The sequence below is a fragment of the Seriola lalandi genome, unplaced genomic scaffold (genome assembly GCF_002814215.2).
Source record: "Seriola lalandi dorsalis isolate HSWRI2012SDOR001 ecotype SW California unplaced genomic scaffold, Sedor1 jcf7180002052042, whole genome shotgun sequence".
NCBI classification, from domain to species: Eukaryota; Metazoa; Chordata; class Actinopteri; order Carangiformes; family Carangidae; genus Seriola; species Seriola lalandi.
Genome location: NW_019522595.1, coordinates 113797 through 140427, shown reverse-complemented (window position 1 = coordinate 140427; position 26631 = coordinate 113797). Strand labels below are relative to the sequence as shown.

Here is a 26631-nt window from a genome sequence, read left to right as displayed (position 1 = left end):
AATCTATTCTTGAAAATGTTGTCAATTAACTGGTCACTAATTGTTTCCACACTATCAGAAATGACCACCTTTGTCTTCCTGTTGAATTTAACATTAGCTTCTGTTTGCCCTGGAACAAAAGAAGAGAGGTGACCTCTTGCCTGCTGCAAAGGCTCGAATAAAAACAAACCCACAGGTGTGTTCAGTCATTCTGCTCAGGCTGTAGGTGGGCCTATAATAATGAATTACTAGAAGTCACTGGCCTCTGGGTAGTAACAAGAACAGGCCTTTTTTCACAGCAAGACATTTTGACTCGTCTTAGCAGGAAAAGCACAGGTGCTGCTAATAACATTAACGATGTCTCTGAACCATTCAAGCGTCCCACTAAGACACGACTGTGTGACAGTGAGTCAGCACGCACAATATCAGGACCTTGAAATGGAATTCAGCCATAATTAATTTGATTATATTATTATATTTGTTAGGTAGCGGCAGAAAAACCTGCATGTGAGGCGGCGGGTATCTCTATTTAAATGGAGATGGCACAGTCACGTCTCCATTTGGATTCAGCCACAACAACAACAACATGTTTGCGTCTTTACTAGTCTGTGTCTGTGTATTGTTTGCATGCTAAGGGTACACGCAGTAACCCACAGTGCTGTTCGTATAAGTGGCATGTGCCGTTTCGAGTGCTGATTTGAAATGGAGTGGAAACCGTGCCAAACCGATACAAAGGTCAAGTTTTGGAGAATAAGCAGGTGAAATTCTGCCGCCCTGGAGTAACAGGTGCGACACAGCCACGTGTCAATCAAGAACAGCCTGTACACAGTCACACAGCACAGACAAAAAAGACTAATCTGCCAAAATAATTAAAATCACCTAAGAGGGTTAACAATGGCTGTGCAGGGCCTTTCCTGTCAACGTATCCCCTCCCTGTCTAACTATTCTGCCATTGTGGCACACACAGTGGCCTATTAATAAACACTGTATTAGCTTGCCTGGTTGTTTGTGCGGCCTCAGATTTACTGGAAAACATAGCAGCTGACTTCAACTTGAGATAGTCATCAAAATGCAAGGGAGAAAAGTGGAAAACTGCCATTGCAAAAGAAAGCACAGTCATTATGGCAAATGTGGAAAATATTTTTGCCCCCCTGAGTGCCACAACAGCTCAATTCATCCAAACTGTGCTTTTCCACTGCTCCTGATTGTCTTAAATTGCTTTCTGCTTTCTTCTGCTGGATAAATAAAGGCAAAACAAGCACACCAGGTCGGTGAGACAACCCCGGTCAGCGTACCAGAATAATATCCAGGCCGCAGAAGGAGCGGGAGCCAGCGGCACTCACTCACTCTGCACTGCATCATGTCTGACCTTCAGCCTGCTAAGCACCCGCTCCTGCACGTTCAACCCCCTGAGACCCACACCCAAAAATAGACTGCAAGTCTGACACATGCAAACATATCACTACCACGCGCAGGCATGCACACTGTATGTACATGTATTGTGCGTGCACATAAAACACACACACACACGGTCACACTCACTTTACATCTCACTTTTCACATCCTCTATCACGCTATCTTTAGTCCCTGATGTGTTTCATTGCTCCACTCTGCGCTTAGGTTGTCTTACTTTATCGTCCGATACACATGAGTCACACTATCAAACACATTAGCGTGGAGTGGGACAGATGTATCCACCAGAGCAGTTCATCTTTTCACATACTTACAGTTATCTATCGCTGCTACACTGCTAATGCATCACTAAGAGGGAAATCTTCACAGTAAAGGTGCACAACAGGGAGAGGTAGCTAATGGCTACTGCGATAGCTTGGGTTCTATGTGCTTTTACTGTATATACTGTAGGAAGAATTCATGATGACTATATTATTGCTATATTTTAAAAAAAATATGTCTAAAAAAAATGTTAAAAATAGCAGTTGGCTATTGTTTTTAAAGGAAACAATTATGAAACTTGACACAAATTCATTGATAGTCAGAAAACACAAAGATTCCATAAAAGAGGAAATCAAAGGTGTTGTAAAAATGACAGGGACACGATACTGGACTCTATGGAAAAATTATTTTTGGGCTGCAGGGGATTTTTTTCATTGCAATACCACAAGTGACCACTGGGACATTATTAGCAGCAGGGGTGAGTGGCAACACCTTTATCCAGCTCTCTCCTTCCTAGTACAGTCACAAGAAAACTGGATCCACAAACGTTTAAAATAAACTGTCAAATGATTTACATCGTCCCTTGTGCCTCAAGTGTCATCAGTAAAAGATCAATATTAACTCCTCATAGGCTTTCCTGGGCTGGAGGAATATTAGCATTATTATACCGTGTACTGATTGATTGGTATTGGTGCAGGCCTAGCCTTAGCCCTATTGTTTAATTTAAATGGATCAGTTTCAGTGTCATTAGCATCACAAATTAGAAGCAGATATCATTACTTCACTTAGATTCATATTCACTCTGTTTTCTCTGTAGCTGCTAAATGCTCCACCATGTTCACCAGCTAGTCACTCGCACTGTCTGTCAGTCGTGCTGTGCAGGTAGCAAACAGTGGTTTTGTCAGAGCTTTGTTTCTGAAAGCAGCAGTCTGCTGCGGCTGGAAATGAGGGAGATGAGTTGTTTGGAGATGTTTGGTTTGCTTGGTGTTGTATTAAGCCTGCAGCTGGCGCTTGCTTGATTGCACTGGTTATGGATTGAGGGGAGCTCAGTCTGACAGCAGCAGGAGCAGCAATGAAAGCTTTGCTCTGTGCTGATTAGGCCTGATATACACTGGGCACTATGAGGGACCTGGCTTCTTTGATCTTTCTCTTGACAAGCACAGAAACCACTTTGCCTTGCCCACACACACCACACCTCTGTCTCTAACTCCCTCACTCCTTATACACACTTAATTTCTGTGGGAGCTATAGATAATGAATAGTGTCTAAAGTAGCAGCCACACTGTGTTGCAGTACTGTTAATCGTAATGCTGATCTTTCTTCAGGCCACAATGAAAACCACTCTAGTTAACCAGGGCTATACGCAACTCAGCATTTTTCTGAGTTAAATCTGATATGACACAGCACAGAGTCAGTGTGATTCAATTTGGAGGGTGGGTGAAGGTTTTTCTTTTGGTTTGATTTGAACACTTTTATGCACATATACATAAAATATTTCACATATCAGCCTTTGTCTGTGATAGAACAATCAATTCCTGGACTTATTCCCATCACCGTCCCTGCCGTTTACAGTCTACCAACCTTCATCAAGCCGGAGACAGGCATTCGATGTCGGACATTAATAAATATTAGAAAACAGGAACTAACAAAAACTATAAAAAATTGGATCATTTGTACAAACAATCAATGAAAATTGTGCTCAGGAGGAAAATTAAATGAAGGATGTATTCAGTGTGACATTCCCTTGACAAATATCAAATGGTAGGTTTTTTTGGTATTTCTCAAGCAACCGGAAAGACTTGAAGATGTAGTGATGAAGAATTATCTTCCGCAAACAAATTTTGATTTTTTTTCTAAAAAGGTGAATGGGGGACAAGAAAGGGGAAAAACATGTTCAATAATTTAAAATCCTCCACTGTGCGTTGTAGCTGAGAAGCAGCATTTGTCTGTAATAATGATGCATAATGATGCCCGTTATTATATCTAAATTCAAAGACTGATGTTTTGAGCTCCATGAAAGACTGTTCAAATGATCAAGTGTTGATGTCAAGTACAGCCATGTCAATCATGAGAATTCATTTTAATCAGTAATGATTAACAAAGTTAATCGTTTCAGTCCGAGAGGTGGGCTGATGGGACCAGACCTCAGCTAAACTTCGTGAGGAAACATTAAGCACTTTTAAGGCATCTCTCCATTTTACTTAAAAGCTGGTCAGGGGAACAAAATACTGCAGATGAGAGAGAAAAGTGTGCCACTAGGTTTTACTTTCTTTTCACTAATGCAGAAGAAAGGGAAAGGCTTTCATAGCCTGCTAAGAGCTTCTTATAAATATGGGGGCACATGTCTCTCTCTGTCTCTCCCTCCTTCTCTAAAAGAGCACAGTGTGATTACAGAAACAGCCCATCCTCCTGCATGCAGGCCTTTGAGAACTGAAACAGAAGGTAATGTCGGTGTTGGGAGAGAGCCAAGAGCCCAAAGACACAAAAATGTAGGTTGCCATGTCCCTGTACTTCACTGAGGATGTAGACACTGAATGTAGAGATGTCAAGTTTTTAGCAGTCAGGAAAATATAGGAATTTTTTTTTCAATTTTAGAATAGGTTACAGACTACGTGAGTGAGTGTGTGTGAATGTGTGTGTGAGCAAAATCAAACAAAACTGCTACAAGCCAAAAACAACCTCATAAAGTCCCTGTTTGTGCTTTGAAAATATCACAAGCAACCTGTTTTCTTTCTTTTTTTTATTTCATGCCTCATCCCTTCCTGTCCTCATTTTGAAAGTTTAAATAAATGTCAAAAGTTCTATTTTTAGCCGAGCTCATTTAATCGAACCATATGGAGAACAATCTATTGACATGCTCTGACTGAAGGGTGTGTGGGTGGCATTTCCACTTAAAAGCCGGAGTGTGAATCGTAATGAAGTGAGGAGGCAAAACGAAAGGGAGGGAAGGGGGTGGGCTCCAGCACTAGCAGCAATGGGTGTACAAACAGCAAACTCACAAAGCAGGAGTGATTCATTTAAACGGATTTTGTGCATGCGCCAGATTTAGCCTCTCCGCTTTGCATTTACATACATAGAATGGATAAATAAAGAAGGCCTCAGAGAGAGACAGAAGGGGAATATTTAAAGAATTGAGGAAGGAATAGAAATGGCATAAAGTTAGCATGCAAGTGATCAGAAAGAGAAGACGTATGGAGTGGATGATGTGGGTAGCCTTTAGAGACGTACTGTAGAGAGAGATGGATGGGTAGGCTTGACTGAGAATGACTAAAAATGACTTAAAAATAGATGTGAAGCATGCCAGCTGGAAGGACACCGTAATTGGATTAGAGGGGCAGAAAATTAAAAGTATTTTCTTTGTATCCTTCTCCAGCAAACAGGATCCAGTGATCCGTACCATTGCTCTGATGAGTCTGATAAAGCTGGGACTGAGAGACTCTACACATCCTAGAGAGACCTTAACAGAATATATCCAATAAGTGTGTGCATGGGCAGACGTGTAAGTGTATTTCATGTCTGCAACATGTGTTTGTGGGCTTCTGTATAAACCACCTCTGTCAGCATAAGTGGGCATAAATAACACAGTGCATGAAGTGATGATCAAATGATATGCAGAGGCACATGGAGTATGGCTCATGATTCTGTGCAAGTCATATTGTAATCCACTGCCTTGCATTTGTGTTCCCTGGCGAATAAATAACAGCATCAGGTGTGCATATGTGTGTGTGTGTGTGTGTGTGTGTGCCTTTGTGGTTGAGCAATCAACAGCGCAGCTTGAGACCATGACTGGACTGAGACAGACAGGAGCAAAAGCTGCGGATGACATCATGCACGTGCTGTTGGACCTTGAATCTTGGACGCTCTGACACATTCAGCTCGATGACTCAGAGAGTACAAAGACTGGCACACCATCCGACAAACACACACACAGCCAAAATATGACCCAGGGAATGAGTTTACTCCTTCTCACCCTGTGCGCGTCCTCTTCGAACACGGCTTCATGGACGCTGCATGCAAAGAGAGCTGTGGGGAGGTCGCTCAGATCCATCATCTCCTCCGCCATGCCGTCCTGATTGTTCTCCCCAAACACCATGTCCTCTTCCTCCTCCTCTTCGTCCTCCTCGGGATCACTGCTGTAGGCCTCTGAGCCGTTGCTCCACACCTTGGAGCTCTCTCGCAGCATGCTGAAGCCTTTTGGTAGACTGCTGACAGGGAGACGGGGATCAAAGAGGCTGGAACTGCGGAGAGGTGAAGTTAACAGATTGAAAGTTGAGAGATGAGGGGAATATACCGGCTGGATGTTTGGAGAAAACGGTGGACAGAATGAGGTGATAGTGAGATGCTGGTACGTGAAGATTACAGGGTTGCACTAAAGTGTCAGTGATGACACTACACAGGCTGTAGGATAGATAAAAGAGAGTAACGAAGAGGGAAAAGAAAGATGATGAAGGAAAAGGTGACAGTTAAAGATCACAAGAGGAAATAATGATGAACAGGAGCAAAGATGAGGCAAAAAAATACTTGTAGGTTGGTTTTCCTATTAAAATATCTTGTCTTTTTTCATGATTCGGTTATATCTACCTGCTCCCAGTCGAAGTCTTTAGAGAGGCAGCTTTCACAGATGCCATGAGGTACTATATGTTTGAACTGGCTCAAACAACACTAGAAATAAGCTTTACCTTCACTTTCAAAAACACTGGTCCAACAAACCTGAAGATAAATTCATGATGTACGTTTTTAGGGCTGCAACTCATGATACATTCAACCATTTATCTGCCTTTTAATAAAACACTTTTAACTGATCGTGAATATCATAAGAAAAACTGATAGTGACTATATATATGCATGCAATTAATTGTTTAGTCTGTACAATGTCAAACAGTGAAAAATGTAAAACATAATTCCCCATATCCCGAGGTGACGTATTTAAATGGCTTGTTTTGTCCAAGCAGCAGTTCAAATCCTTGGTTACCAAGACAGAAGGCTAAGAAAACCAAAATTCACGTCTGAAATGACCTATCAAAGTAGCTGCTGACTCATTGTCTGCTGTTTGAATTAACGATTAGTCGACTAAATGTTTTAGATCTAATCATTTTAATAGGTATTCAACGAAGAAAGGGGTGGGGAAACGTATAACACGGAACATATAGAAGACAATTGTTAGAAAAACCCTGACCCTGAAAGATGAAACTTCTACTCTTGGGACACTGACACCAACACTCATACTGGGGATAGAGTGCCATCTACAGGTCGACATGATCGAATCACGATTATCATCAATATTTAAACCACATTAACATCTAAAAATCAACCGGATGTCAAACATTTAGGAGGAATAATACAGTATAGATATTGATTATATACTGTATCTTCCTGTACTTTGATATCTGTGATATATGACAGATCACGCGAAGGCAATGACACCATAACATCAGGTCTACAGCATTACAGGCCGTAGAGGATCGTGATATCAAAATGTGCACTGCGTGTACTCCAAGGAAACCCCTGGATATTACATTAAGGGCTCGCGCGACAAAGACAAAAACATCTACGAGCGTTTATCACAACAGTAATACTCACTCTCTTTCGTGTGTCCAAAGCTAAACACTGTTTTCAAGATAAAACACGAAGGAAATTGGTACGAAAGTTGCCACAGAGTCATGGCAGGGCTCACGCGGATGAAGTTACTGCTTTAATTTTAATTTTTAACCGGTTCATAGGCAAATATTCTTGTCTGAATTATCACTCACCTCACTACTGTCAGTGAAAGCGGCCGACACAAGCCATTGCACGAGGAGTAAAATCAGGATTTTTCAGGTGACTTTCTTTAATCAGATTGAAGCTGGTCTGATATGTTTTTATTGGGTTTTTTTTGTTTGTTTTTTTGTTTGTTTGTTTTTTTAGGCCGCTGTCAGACAAGTCCTTGTTTGTTATCACTGGATTATTGGACACTATCTAAATGCAGCCTACTCCAGCGTCAAGACCCGCAGGTAAAACCAATGAAATGCCGGCGGAGGCTCGCAGCGACCAATGAGGCTGCAGCTAGGGGGAGGATGCTCCGCTTCAAGATTGGTGGCGATTAAGCAGCAAACTGTGGCTTCATGTGATAGTCGACGTCGGACAGCCAAATCAGGATCAACTGACTCACCTGCTGCGTTAAATGAGGTATTACGTAATATCTCTGCTTATATTTAATGTTTGTGGGTGGCTTACAGCTCAGTTCTCTGGATCCACCTGTTGCACACACAAAATAAGGGACTTCTTCGACCATGCAATCGTTTAAAGTTAAATTTTAGTTCCTTAGTTTTTTTTTTTTTTTTTCAAGCAAAACGATGTAACAGATTTTCACGAAGAAGCCAGGGGGATCAGTGGGGGTTTTCACGCACCAAATTGCACACTGGATTACAGGATTGTAAACACCGCTACATGAATCAAAGTGTTGTTTTTGGCCACAGAACAAAGTCTAAGACCCTTCATAGACACACAGATCATCATGCTAGCAGTAAAGTTCACTGTGGGGGCTGTGATGTGCAGTTGAAGTAGGACCCTTCTCCAAAGATGGCGAGGCTTTACTTCTGATAGAATGATCCATTAAAGAGGTCATAGCTGTAATCTGTTATATGCTGTCACTTTTATTGTTTGACCTTTTTACCAAATAAATAACTAGTAACACCAGAAAACCCAGGCCCTGTCTGGTGAGTGACTACCAGGCTTTGGATCATCTTTCTCACCAGCACTAGGCCCAAGTCGTTTTCAAAACTGGTGGATTTAGAAAAACCAAAAACACTGATCAACAAAATATTATCAAGACTAAAAGACAAATCTGGTTGTAACATTATAGTAAACTTTTTGTAAAACAATTCATCTTAGTTTATGCAAATTTTCTGTACCAACCAAAAACATGAGGTGTTACTCCAAATACAACAGAACTGGATTACATGAACTTTATATGACACAAGATTGCATATAATTTACAATGAAAAAGTTTGACTTTTACAGCTGTTCCTGCTTCATTAGAAGGCATTATTGATAAACAGGCAGTCCTCAGTTGGTTTACACAGTGGTGTTAATGATGAGCTTATATACACAACGCATTTAAGTGACTACCCACAGGCCATATCATCAAAATAACCATGTACTGAATACTGTGTTAAGGCTTTTAGCTCTTGTGTGGCTCTCTGCTTCATTAACACTTTAGAAATGCAGTGCTGCATGTGGAGAAGATACCTCTGTAAACGTATCCCAATTTATGCTGCCATTCATTAGCTATGGACAATTTAAGTTTGGTATACATGGATGTTTCACTTATTGCAGCATCATCTTTCAGCTTGTTAAAAAAAAAAAAAAATCGATGAGGTTATGTTTGAAATACATTGTACCAGAAAGAAACAGTAACTGGGCAACATTATCTACATACTGTGATTTTTATTTCTAAATTTTCAGGAATGACTATCTTCCAGTTATTTTAAAATTGAAACCTTTTGTAAGAAGACTTTTTTTAATACTCGCACACTTAACTAATTGTACACTATTAGTAATTTCATTTTTCTCACTTCCATTTCCAGAATTCAGATTTTTATTTTGATTCAAACAGGCACTGACAGATTACCACTGCCTCTGAATAACTGGTCTGCCACAGTGATGAATCACTCACCTTCGTGGGTTATGTACCACCTTACAGTAATTTATCCAGTGTAAAGCTACTCTTCAAGGCACATTAAAAGCAAACTTGAAAATTAATAAATACATTACAATAAATTAAAACAATTGTACCCGTTGTTTGGTCACATCAGGAAAAGCAATAATACAATGAAATCCCAGGTACAAGAGGCAGATAGCTGGAGTGAAAACCGTTCATGTAAGACAAACAGTTAGATATTTAAAGTCAAAATGTTCATTGGCAAGTATTCTGAAAAAGTCTGCACCTACATTATAATATTATTGGAACCTGGAAGTGAGGAGTAACTTCACAATCCTCACTGGAAGAACAGATTACTATATGTTCCCCTGTAATGAGAACAAAACAGCTTAACAGTCGTGGGAGTGAGTCCTTACTATACATATCAAAGCCAAGTGCAAGGCAGTACGCTTCGAGGCAAAGCACTCGCTGCTGTCATATTCCTGAAGCCACGTTTGTGAATCCACCAGAACATCCAGACGATTCAAGTTTCTTTTTGGAATTACAACAGTTGACATCTTCTCAAGAAAAGAAAGCTTCTCAAGGTCACGTTTTGGTTTAGAGATTTCAAAAAGGAAAGGATGTGGAGAGGAGTGTTAGGTGATAAGAGAGCATCTAAAAAACCCAGTGGACACCTCCTACTGGGATGGGTACAAGTCTTGTGTATATGTGAAAAGAACTGAACATACCCCTGTTGGTCTTTCAGGGTCCTTGAATGTTGTTTATAGTTGGATGAAGTAATAGAAGGAAAAAAACCTAAAAAAAAAAACCTTTGGTTCTAATCTTTCTTCAGGTCAGGCGGGCCGTGAGATGCATCAGTGGATCTGCAGCCGACTGGCGGTTGTTCCAGGTTGACTGGTACAGTCACAGGAGCCACTCCATCGTTGTTGACCAGAGCCCCGTAGGAGAATGAACCATTGAAGTCTGGCTGAAGCACCAGGCCCTTGTCATGAATAGTTGGGACACCTGGACAGGTAGGATAAAGTTCTCAACATAACTTCAAAAAAACAACTGCAGACTTAACATCTCACACGATCCCTGTACTTTATGTTTGAAGTTACACTAGGCACTTTGTGATTTGGGTTTATAAGACAAAGGTATTTCTCCATTTAAAAAATCTTGCTCTGTGTGGCTTTAAAGCTAAACAGATCCCTGTACACTTTTCAGTAATTAAGATAAGTTTATACAAACCATTAGTCATATCCATAGTGACATACGGCTCAAAGGTCTTTATCTTTTTCTTGTTTTTGGTGATGAGAAAGACCCCCAGGAAACACAATGCAGTTCTGTACCAAACAGAAAATAATCAGCTGCAGCTTTTATGCATAAGAAGGTCACAAAGCTCAACATCTTTTTACAATATTTCAAGGGAAGTCATCGCATGTTCCCAGCAAATCTGTTCTCTATGTTTACTATAGCATTGGACTCACCCCAACAAAAACATGCAGATGTGAAGGACGTCTTCATTCTTAAACTCTAAGTAAAACACAGCTCCTGAAAACCAGAGAGGAGCGAGATAAGAGAGAGAGATAAAAAATGTTTCATGACCTCCATATTGTGACTCTTAAGAATGCTTTTCAGGCTCCAAGAGTATTGCTTCTTTTCTATGCTGCTAGGCAGCGAACTGTGTTCACCTGTTATTCCAGGTCCAATTGAAAACTGCCTGTCAAAGCAGAGAATCAGTCTCTGCAAACCCAGATAAAGAATGCCATATCTCACCAGCTACCACAGCGAAGAAGGTGGAGAGGATGTAGTTGACACTGGCAATCAGAGAAGAGTCATACAGCTTACAAGTCTGGGAGAGAAACCTAAGAAGACAATAACACACAAAAAATAGTAAACAACGAGGATTTAAGAAAACTTAATGAAAGACCATGACTTACCCATGGAGTAAAGAATAAAAACTTGAATAGTAAACTAATGTATGTATCTTTATTCTATATTATCACATCTTGTTGACAACACCGTGTAGGCACCTCACACGTGCCAACCACACTCTCCCCTGTTTCATACTTCATCTTGAATCTTCCAGTATCTCACCTGGCTTGGAAGACCACCGAAGCCAACATGCACACAAACATGACACTGAAGATGGGATAGTCGAGCTGCATGCTGCCCTCAGCGGTGAGTACCAACATGCCTGACACCGCCTTCACTGTGATGACTGTGACAGAGCCTGTGCACCAACCAACAAAAGTACAGTTAAGCACAACACCAACACGGGACTAAAGATTGCTTCACCACCAGCTTAGGTGCTTTTTTGACCACTCAGAATGTGGCAATGTATTCCAATAAAGTATGGTAATAGCTTGACTTTATAGATAGTATGAAATTGACTGGCTTTAATGCCACAGACTCACCCAGTAGGGCGACCAGCAGCAGAATAATAATGAGGTAGTTAGCACCGTGCTGTTTGTAGAAGTATAGAAGCAGGCAGAACGTGATAATCTCCAGGAGCTGTCAATAAGGATAATGGCAACAATAAACACAAAATTAATTTCAAATAAACAAAACAAGAAGCGCAGTTTAGTTCAATAATAGTACAATTAATCTCACAGCCAGAGACAAACATTTGTGCTGAATAATAACACAAGTCAAGAAGCCTGGGAAATTTGCTGTGTTCAGTGCAAGTTTGTGGAACATAATTTGTTCCAAACGGGGGAAGACCAAATAATAAAGATCAACAACAGCAACACAACATACTGTACAATACAGCAGCCCTGCAGTAAAAACCAAGTAACCGAGTAAAATGTGTCAGAGGAGCTGATTTAACCTGACAGTCACTTTATATGTAGCTGTCCACTGTTTGGTATATGCTGTTTTCATGGTTTTTTACAGACCTCTACCTCTTGCTATTAAAATAAGAGAGTGAAATTGATGTTTCACCTAACATGACTCATTGTGCAGGTGCATTTGTAATTGTAATTCAGAGGAGTCACTGTCTGAATGTCAGGTGGATCAATTACAACCTGCAATCATGCAAGGTGAAAAGACATGAATGCCTGACAGCATTCACCAACACTGAACGGCACAGGATGTTCTCTTATTATCATGACAAAATACAGCCTCATAAACCACCTAAATGAACACCTCTGACAGTGTCTGGAAAAATAGAACATGAGTCGCCAAACCCGTACTGCAGGTTTGTTATGTTTGTCTAGCGTTATATTGGTGGAATATAAACGGTGGGTACAGTGGGTGCGGAGAAATTGCATTTTGTAGGACACATATTTGTAACATTACTGTAACTGTCTAAGAGGATGTTGCAGTTTTCATTCATGTTCAAGACATACAATATGTGTATATTTCATATGCTATTTAGCAATGCCATGTTTACTAAGTGTGGGTTGGAAATTGAACACAGTAGATTGGACGATGGAAAACAAATGAGAATGAGAAATGTTTATAGAGCCTGTTGCTTCTGAACTTTGTCAGCGAGTGATTGTGTCTTACCAGATACAAGAGAACAGGCCATCCGACAATGTGCTTCACAATGTTCTCCGCTTTGAGTTTTTCATGAGAGTTCGGTCCAAATGCTACAAAGAGGTATGTTCCTCCTATGGTTAGGACACAGCCCAGGAAGGGCAGCCCATATTGCTCTGAAAAAAGATACAATATATAACCAATGGAAAGCAGTCAGATACTGAGAATTGGATAGTAAGTAAAACATGACAGTAGAGGAAATTTCAGATATCACAGACAAACTCAAGATACAGTACTTTTTGGGGCACAAGAAAGAGTGCAGCTTTTGCTTTAAAAGGTCCTGTGCATGGACAAACTTTTTGACTTTGCTTTGTAATTTCAATCAATACAGGAGCTGAGGAGGCGGCATGTAGTCTGCAAAGTGCTGTGAGGCTACTGATGAATTTGCATACAATGGCACCAATTTCATGTTATTTGCATATGAGTGTCAGTGCAACTGCACATATTCACAACTCGCACACATCTGCTCAACTTACTTGCAAATTCCTTTGGCTTAGATTTCTCACGCAGAAAAATAAGACCCAAAATTGAGCTTGCTGAAAATGGACAGAAAAGCATAATGCAAAGTGTTATTATAAATTACTTCATGTATAAATTTGAAATTATAATACTAATTTATCCCCATCAAAATCACCACCAACATATTAGAGAATAATATTAAAAACACTCACTCAGGACAGACACGGCATTGAGAGGTGCTATGAGAGCGAGGGGGGCAAAGGCATAAGAGACAAAGTTTGCACCCTCCCCGAGACAGGTCAGGACAAAACCACACCACCAGGTTTTAGTGCGGTAGAAGACACGGGGGTCCTTTTTTCCGGCTAATGTCACATGGCTGTATTTCTGTAGTAAGTAAGCATTTAGGTAAAACGCAGCAGTGACTGACAGAAGTTAAAGAGAGAGTTTACTGCAGTACATATAACTTAAATAAAGCAAACATATAAGACTTAAACTAAACAAACAAGGTAAAATGGTTTTGCAGTAGAGATGCTGTAAATCAGAAGTACAGAAGGGACAGGCAATATGAATAAAAAATGACAGATGAATCATCTCGAGGTGATGACTGTATATCATTTCATCCATAAAGGCTTCTACTGAAGGCTGATAATGCTATTGTAATGGCAGCCTATGGCCCTAAAGGGTTATTCTAAAAATGTGCCCCTCCTGTTATGTTTACATAGAGTACTGACCTAAAAGCAAGTGATACACAGAGAGTAGAGAAAACAAAACTATTCCATATAGGAGACATGATAATTATTATTATTATCAGGATGCTTGGATGACCTAGCTGGCACCAAAGGAAGTACATTGAAGGAAGTTATTGTAAAGTAATGAGCTCTTTACCTGAATACTTAATGAGATGCTGACAAGCACATTTCCAAAAATAGCAAGTAAAGTCCCAATGAGATTGTCCTAAAGAAAAAAAACATTTATGTAATTCAGTCAGGTTAAATAAAGTTAGTTTTGGCATTTTTTTTTGTTTACCATCAGTCCACCTGCATCCACAGCGCTCTAATATGTCGGTTAGCAAAGTTTGGGTTTAATATGATATTTTTAGACATGATAATACACCAAATAGGTTACTTGAAACGTCTTGATAATTGTTTAAACACCGATACGCGAAGAAAAAAAATTAACATATTAACAGACAATGGAAAAGTAAAGTACTGTGTATAAGCTGATGTGTCTCACCGTGTAGGAGCCTCCGTCGGCTCTGCTGATATCCATCCCGTTCGCCTTCAGAGGCAGTTTATTAATTATCTGCAGTCGCCAGATATTCAGACGCCAGATATTTCATCTCGTTGATTCGACATTATGTATCTAATTCTCATTTATTTTTTGTTTTATCTGGCTCTACGCTGTGGAAGACACCATCTTTTGGGACGAGAAGCACCTCACTTCCTTATTGAATGCACTTGTTTTGGGCTGCGCTCTGACGCACGACGCATGTTACGCTTGAATCACGTGACCGTGGTCGGTGACGAATTTTATTTTATTTTGAAAGTTGATAAATCACTAGACAGCAGGAACAGCTGATGGCTTATGTTTAAATTCTTTTTTATATGATTAATTAACCGGATTGACTTTCAAACTCATTCCCCAATCTCCATTGCATTTTCTGTTGTTTGCACTAGTCTTCTTTGTAATTTGCAGTACCACCTGAGGACAATAGACGGCACCATTGAGCTGTGATTGATCCAAGAGCATTTACAGTTGAGGAGGATATTGATCAGTTTAAATGCTGCTCAAATGCCAGTAAATTCTTGGGTCCAATTTTGACCATTAGCCAGATGCCAATCCAAGCGTAATTTTTTTTTAAAATTTATCTGTTATTTGTCTATTACAACCCGACTACATGTTCATGAATTAGGCGACATATAAGCTTGAACACATTCATCTCTAAAACTGAATCTTTAAATGATTATAGGCAGCCCCTCCTCTGCCTGAAAAAAACGTGATTATGACCATGTCACCATGGCATCATGCTATTAATCTTGACTAACACTGATGGTATGTTTTATCTTCCCTCTGTGTCATTGCAGCAGTGAAAGAGGGACATGGCAACACTACGTCAGCAACAGTGTTTCTATAACAGGAGCTGTGGGAAAAAAAACAAAGGTAGGTCAATGAAGGGTGTGAGCTAAAAGACAGCAGAGTTCATTTTTTCTCCCATGTCAAAAACATGGTGGAAATCATGTGAGCAACTGATGAGTCATTCAAATAAGTGCAGTAGCTGTAGTTTAACAAAGTGTCTCTGATTTTTAATGTACAAGATTTAACTTAAGTTAACATTCTCAAATGTTCACTTGATAACGTGAACTTGACATCAGGCAACAAAATGAGCGCCTGCATTTTTTACACACACTCAGATATACAGTAACATTCTTTCTTCTAATTCCCTATGCTAACCAGCAGAGGGAGTGAAACACCACAGCCAGGAGATTACCACCAGCTTGTCCCAGACATTCCTGATCAAATTTGCTGTTTTCGTTTGACGTATGATTGTCATTTAATTTAGTTCTTTTCTTGCAACTAGCTGACACTGTTAATTCCTAAATGCATGAAAGTGATTGGAGAAACCAAGCCATGCATTTTTGGCAAACGTTCCACCTTTTATTTTTATTTCTGACTGGCATGTCCCAGGAGCTTGTCTTGAGCTGTTATTTGTTCAGAGCTATGACCTGATGATTGTTGCTGTGGATGGTCAGATAAACTGCATCAGATTGATGCATTTTTATAATTTTTATTGATACATCTGAATGCTTTTTGTTTGGAAATGGATGCACTCTCCTTCCTCTTCAGAGCTCAAACAGCTCTTGAGGTCATTGTGACATCCAGTGACAGTTGCACTACCTTTTTATCTTCTACCTTTAGCCAGAAAAAGAGTAATCAGGAACACTTGTTTATGTTATTCAGATGAATTGCATTTAGGTCTTGCTTGTATAATATGTTTAATTCTATACCACAGCTGTCACTGATTGTCCTTCACAACGTGTTGGAATGAGACGTGGCATTGTTGGCCGTAGATATTTATCACACAGACACTGATTACAGCCGACAGACTGTGTGTGGGGGGAGGTAAGTAGATGGTGAACAGGTGCCTCTTCCTTAGGGTGTTAAGAGGTGTGTGAAGGTATGCAGGTGGATGGCTTTTTCCACTTCCCCAAATGAAGCACAAATCATGTTAATCCAAGGTGAATATACCTTTCAATTAACTTTTCAGTCAAAGTGTAAGGGATGTAATGATGGCAAACAAAGGTATAACAGCATTAACACAATAAGTATAATTTTTTTGTTGTCTATTATTAATAAAAAATAGTTTATGGTGCATTTAATGTAATGCAATACAACTTAATACAACTGAGAGACAAACATCATCACAGAAATATATAATGTGCTTTTATGCAATTAAATATGCTAATGCACTAAAAATAAATAAAGCAATTTTAATGATCATGCCCTCACAATGCTCCTATAAACATTTATTATACCTCATGATAGTAAAAGTTAAATGTGATAAGAATTTTTAATGAGGTCGCAGAAGTTTTGTCATCTTCTTGAGAGCATGCAGGGTCAGAGGTCCTGTCAGATAAAAGTGTGTCCCTTCCTCAGAACATTAGGTCATCCTGCATAGGGGACAGACATTGTGTGTGCATGTGTTTGTATGTGTGTGCATGTGTCCCAGTAGGACAGCTTTGAAGGCCCTTTGGAAAAATGAATTGATTAACAGGCTGATGTGTGGAGGGATGAGTCAATGGAAGAGGCAAATCTCACAAAAGTTGAACTTTTTAAGGCCGCAACTAACAGTTCATTTAATTACTAGTATTACTACTTAGTAATCTACTGATTATTTTTCTGATTAATTGTTCAAACTTTATTTTTTTCATAAAATATCATAAAATAGTGATATCTTGGCCAAAGTGATGTCTTCAAATATCTTAATTTGTCTGACTTGTATAATTTTACAATAAGAAAAGCGGTGAATGTTTTGCATTGTTACTGAAACAATCAGCTATCAAAACAGTCGCTACTCTTTTTTTTTTTATAGATACATGGACCAATCACTTCACTTGAATTAAGCAATCGTTTCAGCCCATCTAGCGATGACTTTTTTTTAAAGAATTGATCTTTGTGATAAATCAGTTAATCATTTTGTCAGTAAATGTCTTCAAATGTCTTGGTTTGTCCAACAACTCAAAGATAATCAATTCACTACCATGGACAAAATATTCACATTAGAGAGACTGCAACCCATGAATTTTTCATTTTCTTTCTTAAAAAAATTATATAAATGGTTGATTGATTATCAAAATTGCAATGTTAATGTTCTGTAGATGGACTAAAAATTAAATTGACTTATTGTCTCAGCTCTCCTCCGATACAACCTACCTTCTCTGTGCGTGTTGCAGGTTAGAGGCCATAGAGAAAACTGAGTCAAAGGCTTTTTCTTTCCATTTTTTCTTTTGTTTTGCTTCAGGTTACAGACAAGTTTCATCATCTTTTAACATCTGTTGAGTTTGTTCAAATTTTACACCTCTGGCGCCCAGTTGAGGCACCAGTTTTTTTTCTTATTTACAAGTGACAGGGAGTTTTTATGGCATCTTGTAATTTACATTTCTTACCTTCACCTCATTTTCATCAACCCAGAAAATGAACATTATCCTACAACCTTAAAGAATAATACACTTGAAAAGATGATACATTTTATGATTACTTCATGTTTACTATGATCAAAATATAATTTCTTACACATGTGCCTGCTCCTTATGATATGTGGGCGCCATCCACTATCTCTAGAGGAATGCATGAACGTTAGTGACAAGCATGGCAGTGTCTTTAATAACTGCCAGGCCCATTTTAAGAAACCAAACAGACCAGCATCCATTTGTAATAACTGAAGAATGTGTGTACGTTAGGTAGGAGAAGGAGATGAAGGGGACGTATTTATGACTATACTGCACCATGCAACAGGAAGTGTCTTCTCCATGAGGTGATACTCCATCTTGCAAAGGAATGTTAACACGTTATAAAGTGGTGGTGGAAGAGCAGGCTTTTCCTAAAACTTCTGCAAGTCCCGGCTCGTCGGGAGCATTTTTGGCAATGAGTCCTAAGTGACAATGACAACATTAGAAAGATTGCTGGATTGGATATTTGGGTTTAACTGAGTAGAGGTTACAACCTGTGGGTGTAATGATGACTGTGTTAACAAGCCAGCTCAGCATTATGATTATTGGGCACCCCTCCAGAATACTGGTTTCGGTGACATTGTGTGCGCTTTAGTAAACCATCGGCCAAACAGGATGAAGAAATGTGTGACAAAAGAATATGTTTTTAGTCACAATAATCGCACGGATATCAACCGAGAATGAAGTGATATTACTTCAACAATGAGAAAAGGATGTTCACTCATTAGATTCTTCAGCGACTACTTCCTATTTGCTATCATGAGTATCTGGAGTCTGTGTTGGGCTGAGAGCTGAGAGACAAATCAAATTATTTTAGACTTTTACCAGAGGGATCAGACTTTTCACAACTGGAAAATTATTCTTCTGCACTTGCTTGATTGGTACTCTCTCAAACACAATTTCTCATGTCAAATGAAAAGCCAGAGGGCAGTTTCATTTATTAAAAGCTTCTCACGACTAAGCCGCTCTCCTCTTTCTGGGCTTTAAATTCACAGTGATTATCCTCTTTAGCCAAATTACCCTAAACTCAAAGCACGTGCCAAAACATCTGACTATTGAGATAATAAGCAAAACAGCAAAACTGTGTCCATCCTGGTGGCCCTGTGCGTGTCCCGTTCAGTCGCAGCTTTGTTGTTCTGTGTGTCATACCTGGTGATTATGTGAGCGAGGAGAATTACAGTCCGCTAATCTCTGTTATTAGGGATTTTTTCCTGCATGACCACAGATGAGAGGTTCGAGAGGCTGTTGATGGCGTTTGTACCTCGACTCCATTAAAGAGTTCAGACGGGGAACGTGTCAGGTGGAGTGGAATTCAGGAATAATTAGGATACGAGTATAGATCGTATATAATTGTGCTCATGGGCCCATCATACAACCATTATAATTATGGGGCGGTGATAAATTATGTATGACAATGTGATATGTTTTGTGAACAGTAAATGTCATTATTAATTAACGCACACACTTCAAGTAAAGTTTGATATTGCATTATTTGTGTTTTGATATAAAAGAAGAATTAAAATTATTATTACCTCACAATCACTGTTTTAGAAATTAATTATTCACGTAACATAAGATGTTACCACATTTTGTGAATTGCTTGACATTCTCAGATTTCATACTTTTCATATATGTTTACAAACTATTAACCTCATCATTCTGTTTCTCCATAGTGTAAATTATACTCTTTTGTTTTCCATATCTCTCTGTTAAGCCCTTTGAGGCAAATCTGTATAATGTTGATAAAATTGACAAGATTATTTTTGCTTAAAAAAACACATCAGTTACAGCTCCTCGTAATAAATCCCAAATAATCTCATATTACAAAATTATAAATTATTTTTGAGTCATTTTGTCTTAAAATCTTCAGTTTATTAATCACTTATAATAATCATAGTGACTCAGGGTTTCAGTTGCACATGGACAACTTCAAATTATGTCTTGACAGTTTCACAATCATAATGCTCCATCATGGATTATGACAATCCGACACATGATTGAGTAACATTTCACACAAATTTTTGTGTGTTTTGTGTTCAGTGTATAATCTTTACAAACATTACAAATACTTATATCAAAAATGTAAAATGACAAAACTGCTCTCAGTAGTTGGTGCACAGTCTCCTTAACCTGTGTGAATAACCAAACTTTTTCTCGCAGTAACTTAAAGACGCTGTTGTGAGAGCCCACATTCAACACGGCTCATGGTTTGCAGCCTTTTCCTTCTCTCACCCGCAGTTATGAGTAATGTAAGATGACACTTTGTGTCAACTCTCGACCCCGACATACTGTATATGTCACACATCGCCGATTGTTGTAATGAATTATGGTGTGTGCGCATAGATGTGTGTATGAGATGATAAATTACTTTCTTCATTCCCCCTCTGGTTCTGAACTTTACATTTAGTTGGATGATTATGAGAACTTAGTCTGACGCAAAGCTTCAGTGTGCTCAGTGTGCAGTAAACTATTTTCTGGCATTTTGTTTTGCATAATAATATCCAATGACAGTATATGGACACAAAACACGGGGGAAAAGTGAGACAAAAGACATTAAACCAAGATTTGAAATTGAACTGGGATGTTTGGTTACATGGTGACCCAACAAAGATTACGTTTATCTGCTCAAGTACTGCACAGAAGTACAATTTTGAGGCACTTGTAATTGAGTATTTGCATGTTAAAAATTCTGCCTCGACAAGATGCTACATTAAAATGCTGTTTGTAAATCAGTGCATCAGTATTAGTAACCTTAGAATTTGAAAACGCTCCAAAAAACGGTCATTGTACGTAATGAGTTATGAGTTCTTTTCCTTTTGCAGATAGTAGTTAAGTCTTTTCTTTATCAAGATTTTGAATGCATTTTATTTATACTGAAGTTTTCTTATTATGTGCTATTGCTACTTAAGAAAACTATCTGAATACTTCTGACACTGCACCAGTGGTGTGTAACCCATGTTTTACAGTTGCTTTTGGTTGAAATGTGTGTATTTATGGCTGGATATATGAATGCATGGACATTTGACTGTGTTCTGACTTGGAGTATGTGTGTTCATGTAGACTGACCTTACAGATGTTGACTACGTGCGTCCTGACTGCCTGTCAGTGAAGCCTGAACTTTATGTGCTACATCTCAGTGATAGAGAGACACACAGAAAGAGAGAGAGAGACTCTCATCTGTCTGAAACCTGAGGAGAGAGAGGAGACCAGTGTGAACAAAAGCCTGTGTTTAATTTTCTTTTTTTTTCTGTTGTCTTTGGTTGTTCCTTCATATTTTCAGCACCCTGCAATCATGGCATCTTGTTAGCTTTGGATTCAGGTTAAACTTGTTGCAGGAGACGACAACTCCGTCCCCCCCCCCCCTTATCCCCTCCCTCATCTTTCCGCCTCCTCCGCACCTCCTCATCTCCTCCTCCTCCTCACATCTTCCCCACTCTTCCATTCACACTTCTGCCTTGATTTGCGTTTTCTTTTAAACGAGTGACAAACCGCATTTGTCTTGAAGGCATGAGTGTCTCTCTCCCTGCCTCCCCTCCTTTCTGTCCGTCCCTCTCTCCCTCCTCCCTTTGCACCGGCAGGTGAATTCTCTCTCAGGAGAGGCTTAAGTTATACAATAGCAGGTGCATATCTGCCGGATCTGACTCAAAAAGACTATGCGGACTGAAATAACCAACTCTTAACCTTAGTCTAATTAAAACTTAATGCCTTTTAAGCTGTCTGCCCTACAGTCTGAAGTTTATATTGCGTCACTTCCCTTTTAAATATTCTACCCTAAACCCAGTTTTTCTTTTGGACTTGATTTAAGGTATTTTGAAAATGTTGTTTACACAACAATTTCATATTCATATTGTGTCAATTGTGTTCAAATCATTTCAGTCCATGTAAACTGTGCCCTGAAACTGGTCTGATAGATCTCGGGAATATTTCACCTTTAAGTCACTCATTTTATTATTGGCAGACATCCCTCATTATTTTAATGCTTCATCGATAGTACGGTCATTTCATTCTTTGAGAAACGTGACACTTCCCAAGAAGTAGTTTATTGGTTTCGCAGCATGATGGCATGAATGTAATGTAATTGTTTTATCAATGAGAGAATCTGCTCTGCATCAGATGACATATTATTAGATCATTATTACCCCCCTAAGGCTCACACACCTAAAGACACCCAGTTCAATAATGAGACGTCAAACAGATGGAGAGCAGTTTAAGAAAAGACCTTTTGTATTTCATTATAAATTATATAAATTTAAAATTTAACTCTACTCAGTCAGTGGTGAAAATGACACTAAAAATCACTGGGTCAGAACTGACTCAATATTCCTCCTGTCCCTGTGCCGAAGTCTCCTTTGGCAAGACATAACGGCGTCTGCCAGATGAGTAAATGTAATATAAACTAACAAAAACTAAAAAAAAACAAAAAAAACAGCTACATTGGGTCAAAACAACCCATTCGCACTGGTAAAAGTAACCCAGCGTTGATGCTCTGTTGACCCAAATTAATTAAGTTTGCAAGGAAAGTTTGCAAGTGCAAGGAATCCTCTTTTAAATATTTAACCTGTTTTACTTAAAACTTCATGGAAATATTTAGAAAAGTTACAAAAAATTTGACTCAAAGGATGTGAACCTTTGGCTTAAGAAGGAAGTTTCTGTAATAAACCCCTATTGGGTAAAATGTTAGATAAGCAGGCAGCTTATTACAGAGAAAAACTGAACTGATCACTATGGTAACAGACTCTGGCTGCGGACCAAGCCTAGAGGTTACAGGGACTGTGCACCAATGCGTCAGTCTTCCTTGTTCCCTGCTTTGCGATGGGGCGCACCCTGCTGCGGCTCTTGAGCAGGACACGCTGTGATTGTTCCGCAGGACTGAGGAGAAAAGGAGTGTGTGGTTCCTCTAATTCTCCGACAAGACGAGACATGTAGACTGAAACTGGGCGCGAGACGAAGAAAGGAAAAAGGGAGGGAGAGAGAGAGAAGTAGATCATGGGGAAGTATCACAGGTGAAGATGGAAAATTTTTTCTTTCCTCTGATCAGAGTGAAAGTTTGCCAGGTGCAAGTCAGTGTAAATTTGATTCTAAGTTGCGTTTTTAATGTTTTTGTCTTTTATTTCTTAGGATAACAAAATAAGGGAAGCTATAGAAGCAATGGTGAAAATTTGCTGGTTTTATCCAAATATTAAGGGTGGGTTGTAAATGACAACATTAATTGAACTGACAAAAAGCAAAAGGACAGACTAGACAACATTATAAATAGAGGGAATGTGTGTACATGGAAGCCATACCTACAAAAAATCAGTTTCTGTCAGAGGGTTTCATTACTGAACTCAGGGTGAGGTGGTCTGGACATGTTCCCTGCTTTATGTTGGAAGATGAAGCAACACGTCCCTGGAAAGCTCTCCTCCTCCACTATCCCACGGGAATATCACCAGTCATCCATAGAGGAAGAGTTATAATAAAAGGATGATAGGTGGAAGAGGAAAAGAAGCTGAGGGAGAGAAAGGAGAGGGGTGATGGGAGGGTGGAAGAGAGAGACAGAAGGAGATGTTTATCGTAAGGGAAAGGAAACAATGTGTAGAGAAGTGGTTCCTGCCTCATTTAAGAGCGATAATTGATCGTGCCTGCACACATGCCCGACTGAGTCTCATTTCCCTCAAACATACTATTCTCAGTGCTGCCCTCATCTTCTTCAGTTTCCACTTGACTTTGACCCACAAGTTAACATCCATGCCTGACATGTAACAGATTGTATGTACACACGCAACAACAGGCACACACCCAAAAAATCATGCACCCACATTTGACTCATACAAACAATTGATACAATAAGGAACATTTTGTCTTGAAATTGCAACAGTGTCCCTTTCTGTCAAAGATAAACAGAAGATTGTTGCAACGCCAGATATCACATCTCGTTGTTGGAGAATATGAGCTGTACTGTATATGCTGTGAACCCACACCGCCTGTGTGTAGTATTACTGCCTGCAGGAAATTTTAACCAAAATATCAGCGTTGGCTTGAGGCTACAAAGACACAGTGAGCTATTCTGGCAGATGCTCATTTTGCATTTAAATTTAGGCTACTCATGATGTGATGTGTGGTACATTAGGATAGACTTGTTTTAAGGAAGGTCTTTATATGTAAAAGACCATACCAGTAGATTTAAAGGAACATACCAGTAGATTTAAAGGACCATACCAGTAGATTTAAAGGAACATACCAGTAGTTTAAAAGCAGCTCCTATACAACACTGTACCTACTGCATATTGTGACCATTCTCCGAAGCAGTCAGTCTGTGTTTTCAGTCCATGCTTTCCAAAAGATAATCAATATGTAGATAGTTGAAACATGCTTGACATAGATGACCCCTCAACATGCAAACTATGGTATGTTTTGAAGAATACTCTGCTCTAAATTGATGTTAATAAAATTCTTATTTAAAGGAAGAGTTAGGTAAGTAGTTCAATACCTCTCTCATTTCTTTAGAGTAAATATGAAGCTACAGCTAGCAGCAAGTTAGCTTAGCTTACAATAAAGGAAAAATCTCCATTGGCTGCTGGTTGCCAACTTCTTGTTCATGATATATATATATATATATACATATATATACACATACATACACCAGTTCCAACGTTTCCAGTCTAAGCTAAGCTAAGAGCTTCATATTTACCGTATAGACATGACTAGTGGTACCAGTCTTCTCTAACTCTTTGCAAGAAAGCAGTAAAGTTTATTTACCAAAATGCCAGACTATTAATTTTTTTAACTTTAAAAACTTGGCATGGCAAAGCTATTTTAAACAGTAGATAGTGTATTAATTATGATATGTGATTAACATTAATGTCATGTATACGATATAGGCCCTTCTGCCTTTCTGCAACTCAGTTCAAAGTGCAATTATGCACATTTCTAAGTATTCATTAGTTGCTGCAGATGAGAGTGTCCTCCAGAAACGAACCATAAAATGAGGTTCTCTGGCCTGAAGGTCCAGAATGAAACCTGTTATGGAGATAAGCCCGGTACTCACTCTCAGTTTGGGTGGGACCACAATCAGTGGCCTAGACACTATAAATTGTGCGTGTGTGTGTGTGTGTGTGTGTGTGTGTGTGTGTGTGTGTGTGTGTGTGTGTGTGTGTGTGTGTGTTTGTAACAGCCTAGGTGTGAGGTGCATCTCGTGTCAACCTGCTGCGGTCTTCATTAGAAATTTAAATAAACTCACAGCTCTAATATTTCGTTTCTCTATTCTCCATTTCCAAATATCAGATAGTGATTTGATTGGTGTTACTTTATTTTTGGTGTGTTAGTCGACATGGCAGAGTGGAGAGAACTGTAAGATGATGCAGATATGTGACAGACTAGATTATCGCCTGTCTGCATCTGTGACCTTTGTTTGTTTGTGTGTGTGTATCTGTTGCCGTGCATGTGTGTGTTCTTGGGGACTTCTCATAAAAGAGAGCAAAAATTGTGTATGTGCTTAATTGTAGATGAACATGTGAGTGTGTGTGTTCATCAACAGTGTGTGTGTCATTCCATTTTTCAGTTGTGTTCATACCAATGCTCCAAAGACAAAAGCATAGTCTGAGACAGAAGTGAAAGAGGAATGAGTGCATACAAACACAACACAGACTACATATACCAGCAGACTTTCCACTATCTTAAACAAACGGTTCTTATCGACATGCCCGGAACGGGCCTACATGCCTGTGTCACTGTAGAGACAACATGCAATACTTTTGAAGGACAGTGGGTAATGAAGCAGGAGTAATATAAAGTTAATTAAATGGAATAATCAAAGAGGAAATCATCAAAAGATCTTATGCATGTGGACTTTTCTTTTATCCAGATTCCACCTGTGTCACTCTGTGACCTCTGTTGAGCAACTTCTTTCAGGCAGAAGTTTAAAAGCTCCGGCATTGTACATTTTCTTGGACAGAATGCAAGTCTTGTTTTCTTAAAAGGTGGTGCAACCTGACATGCATTTCCATATATGTGATATCTTGGCCAATTCTTGGCCAGTAAACACATTAGGTTACTGTTTGATTGATTTTAGGTAACATAGATTCTGGTTTAGGTTGAGCAAATAAAAGTATTGGGTGATTTTGAACGGACTTCTGTTATGGTTAAAATTTTTAATTTTTTCTTAAAATAAAAATTTCACTGTCTTTAGAAATGTTCTTGTATTGATAGGATTCATACATGGATTATCAGTTGAAGGCAAATGCCATCTTTAACACCATAAAGTGCTTTGTGCTCATTTCATGATATTGCAGGAAATGAGGCTCCTTATTTTGTTGCCTGTAAAGTCCCCTTGTTGCACCACAGTTGCCTTCGAGCAGCGCTCAGAGTAATGTACTCTCGTTGAGCAATGCAAGCACCATATTCTTCTCTGCAGTTGCCCCTGCCCCAGGCGATTAGTGTCCTAACCTCCAATAGCTAATGTGCAAATGCCTGAGTGCTGAAACTCTGAAGTGGTCGTAGAGCTCCAAAACTCTGCTGTTTTCTCCCGTCAGCTTCCCATTTTCATTACCTGCCCCATCCTTTTCTTACTGACACCTCCTCAGCCCTTAATCTTACCCTTTCTGGCCCGTATTCTTACACCCCCCTCCTCCCCACCCCACCCCCCTTCTCCCC

At 39.3% G+C, this 26631-nt stretch overlaps 2 protein-coding genes across 2 annotated transcripts in view; both read right to left on the bottom strand.

Annotated features, from left to right (window-relative positions):
• The window catches only part of rcan3 (regulator of calcineurin 3), a 40220-nt gene extending 32629 nt beyond the window's left edge, over nucleotides 1–7591 (bottom strand). Inside the window, exons 1-2 of the mRNA XM_087172102.1 lie at nucleotides 7404–7591; nucleotides 5624–5891 (exon numbers count right to left, since the gene is read on the bottom strand). Of these exons, the coding sequence (XP_087028228.1) occupies nucleotides 5624–5836 (213 nt within the window). The 5' untranslated portion in view covers nucleotides 5837–5891; nucleotides 7404–7591. The remainder of the gene's footprint in view (nucleotides 1–5623; nucleotides 5892–7403) is intronic.
• Nucleotides 7592–8262: 671 nt separating this feature from the next.
• nipal3 (NIPA like domain containing 3) lies at nucleotides 8263–14730 on the bottom strand. The gene is made up of 11 exons (XM_023399512.2): nucleotides 14507–14730; nucleotides 14159–14227; nucleotides 13486–13657; nucleotides 13291–13350; nucleotides 12785–12930; nucleotides 11692–11788; nucleotides 11372–11507; nucleotides 11051–11139; nucleotides 10762–10825; nucleotides 10523–10617; nucleotides 8263–10297 (listed from the first exon to the last, which is right to left on the bottom strand). Exons 1-11 carry the CDS (start codon nucleotides 14540–14542, stop codon nucleotides 10110–10112), a joined length of 1152 nt encoding a protein of 383 aa, XP_023255280.1. The 5' UTR covers nucleotides 14543–14730; the 3' UTR covers nucleotides 8263–10109.
• Nucleotides 14731–26631: the final 11901 nt, after the last annotated feature.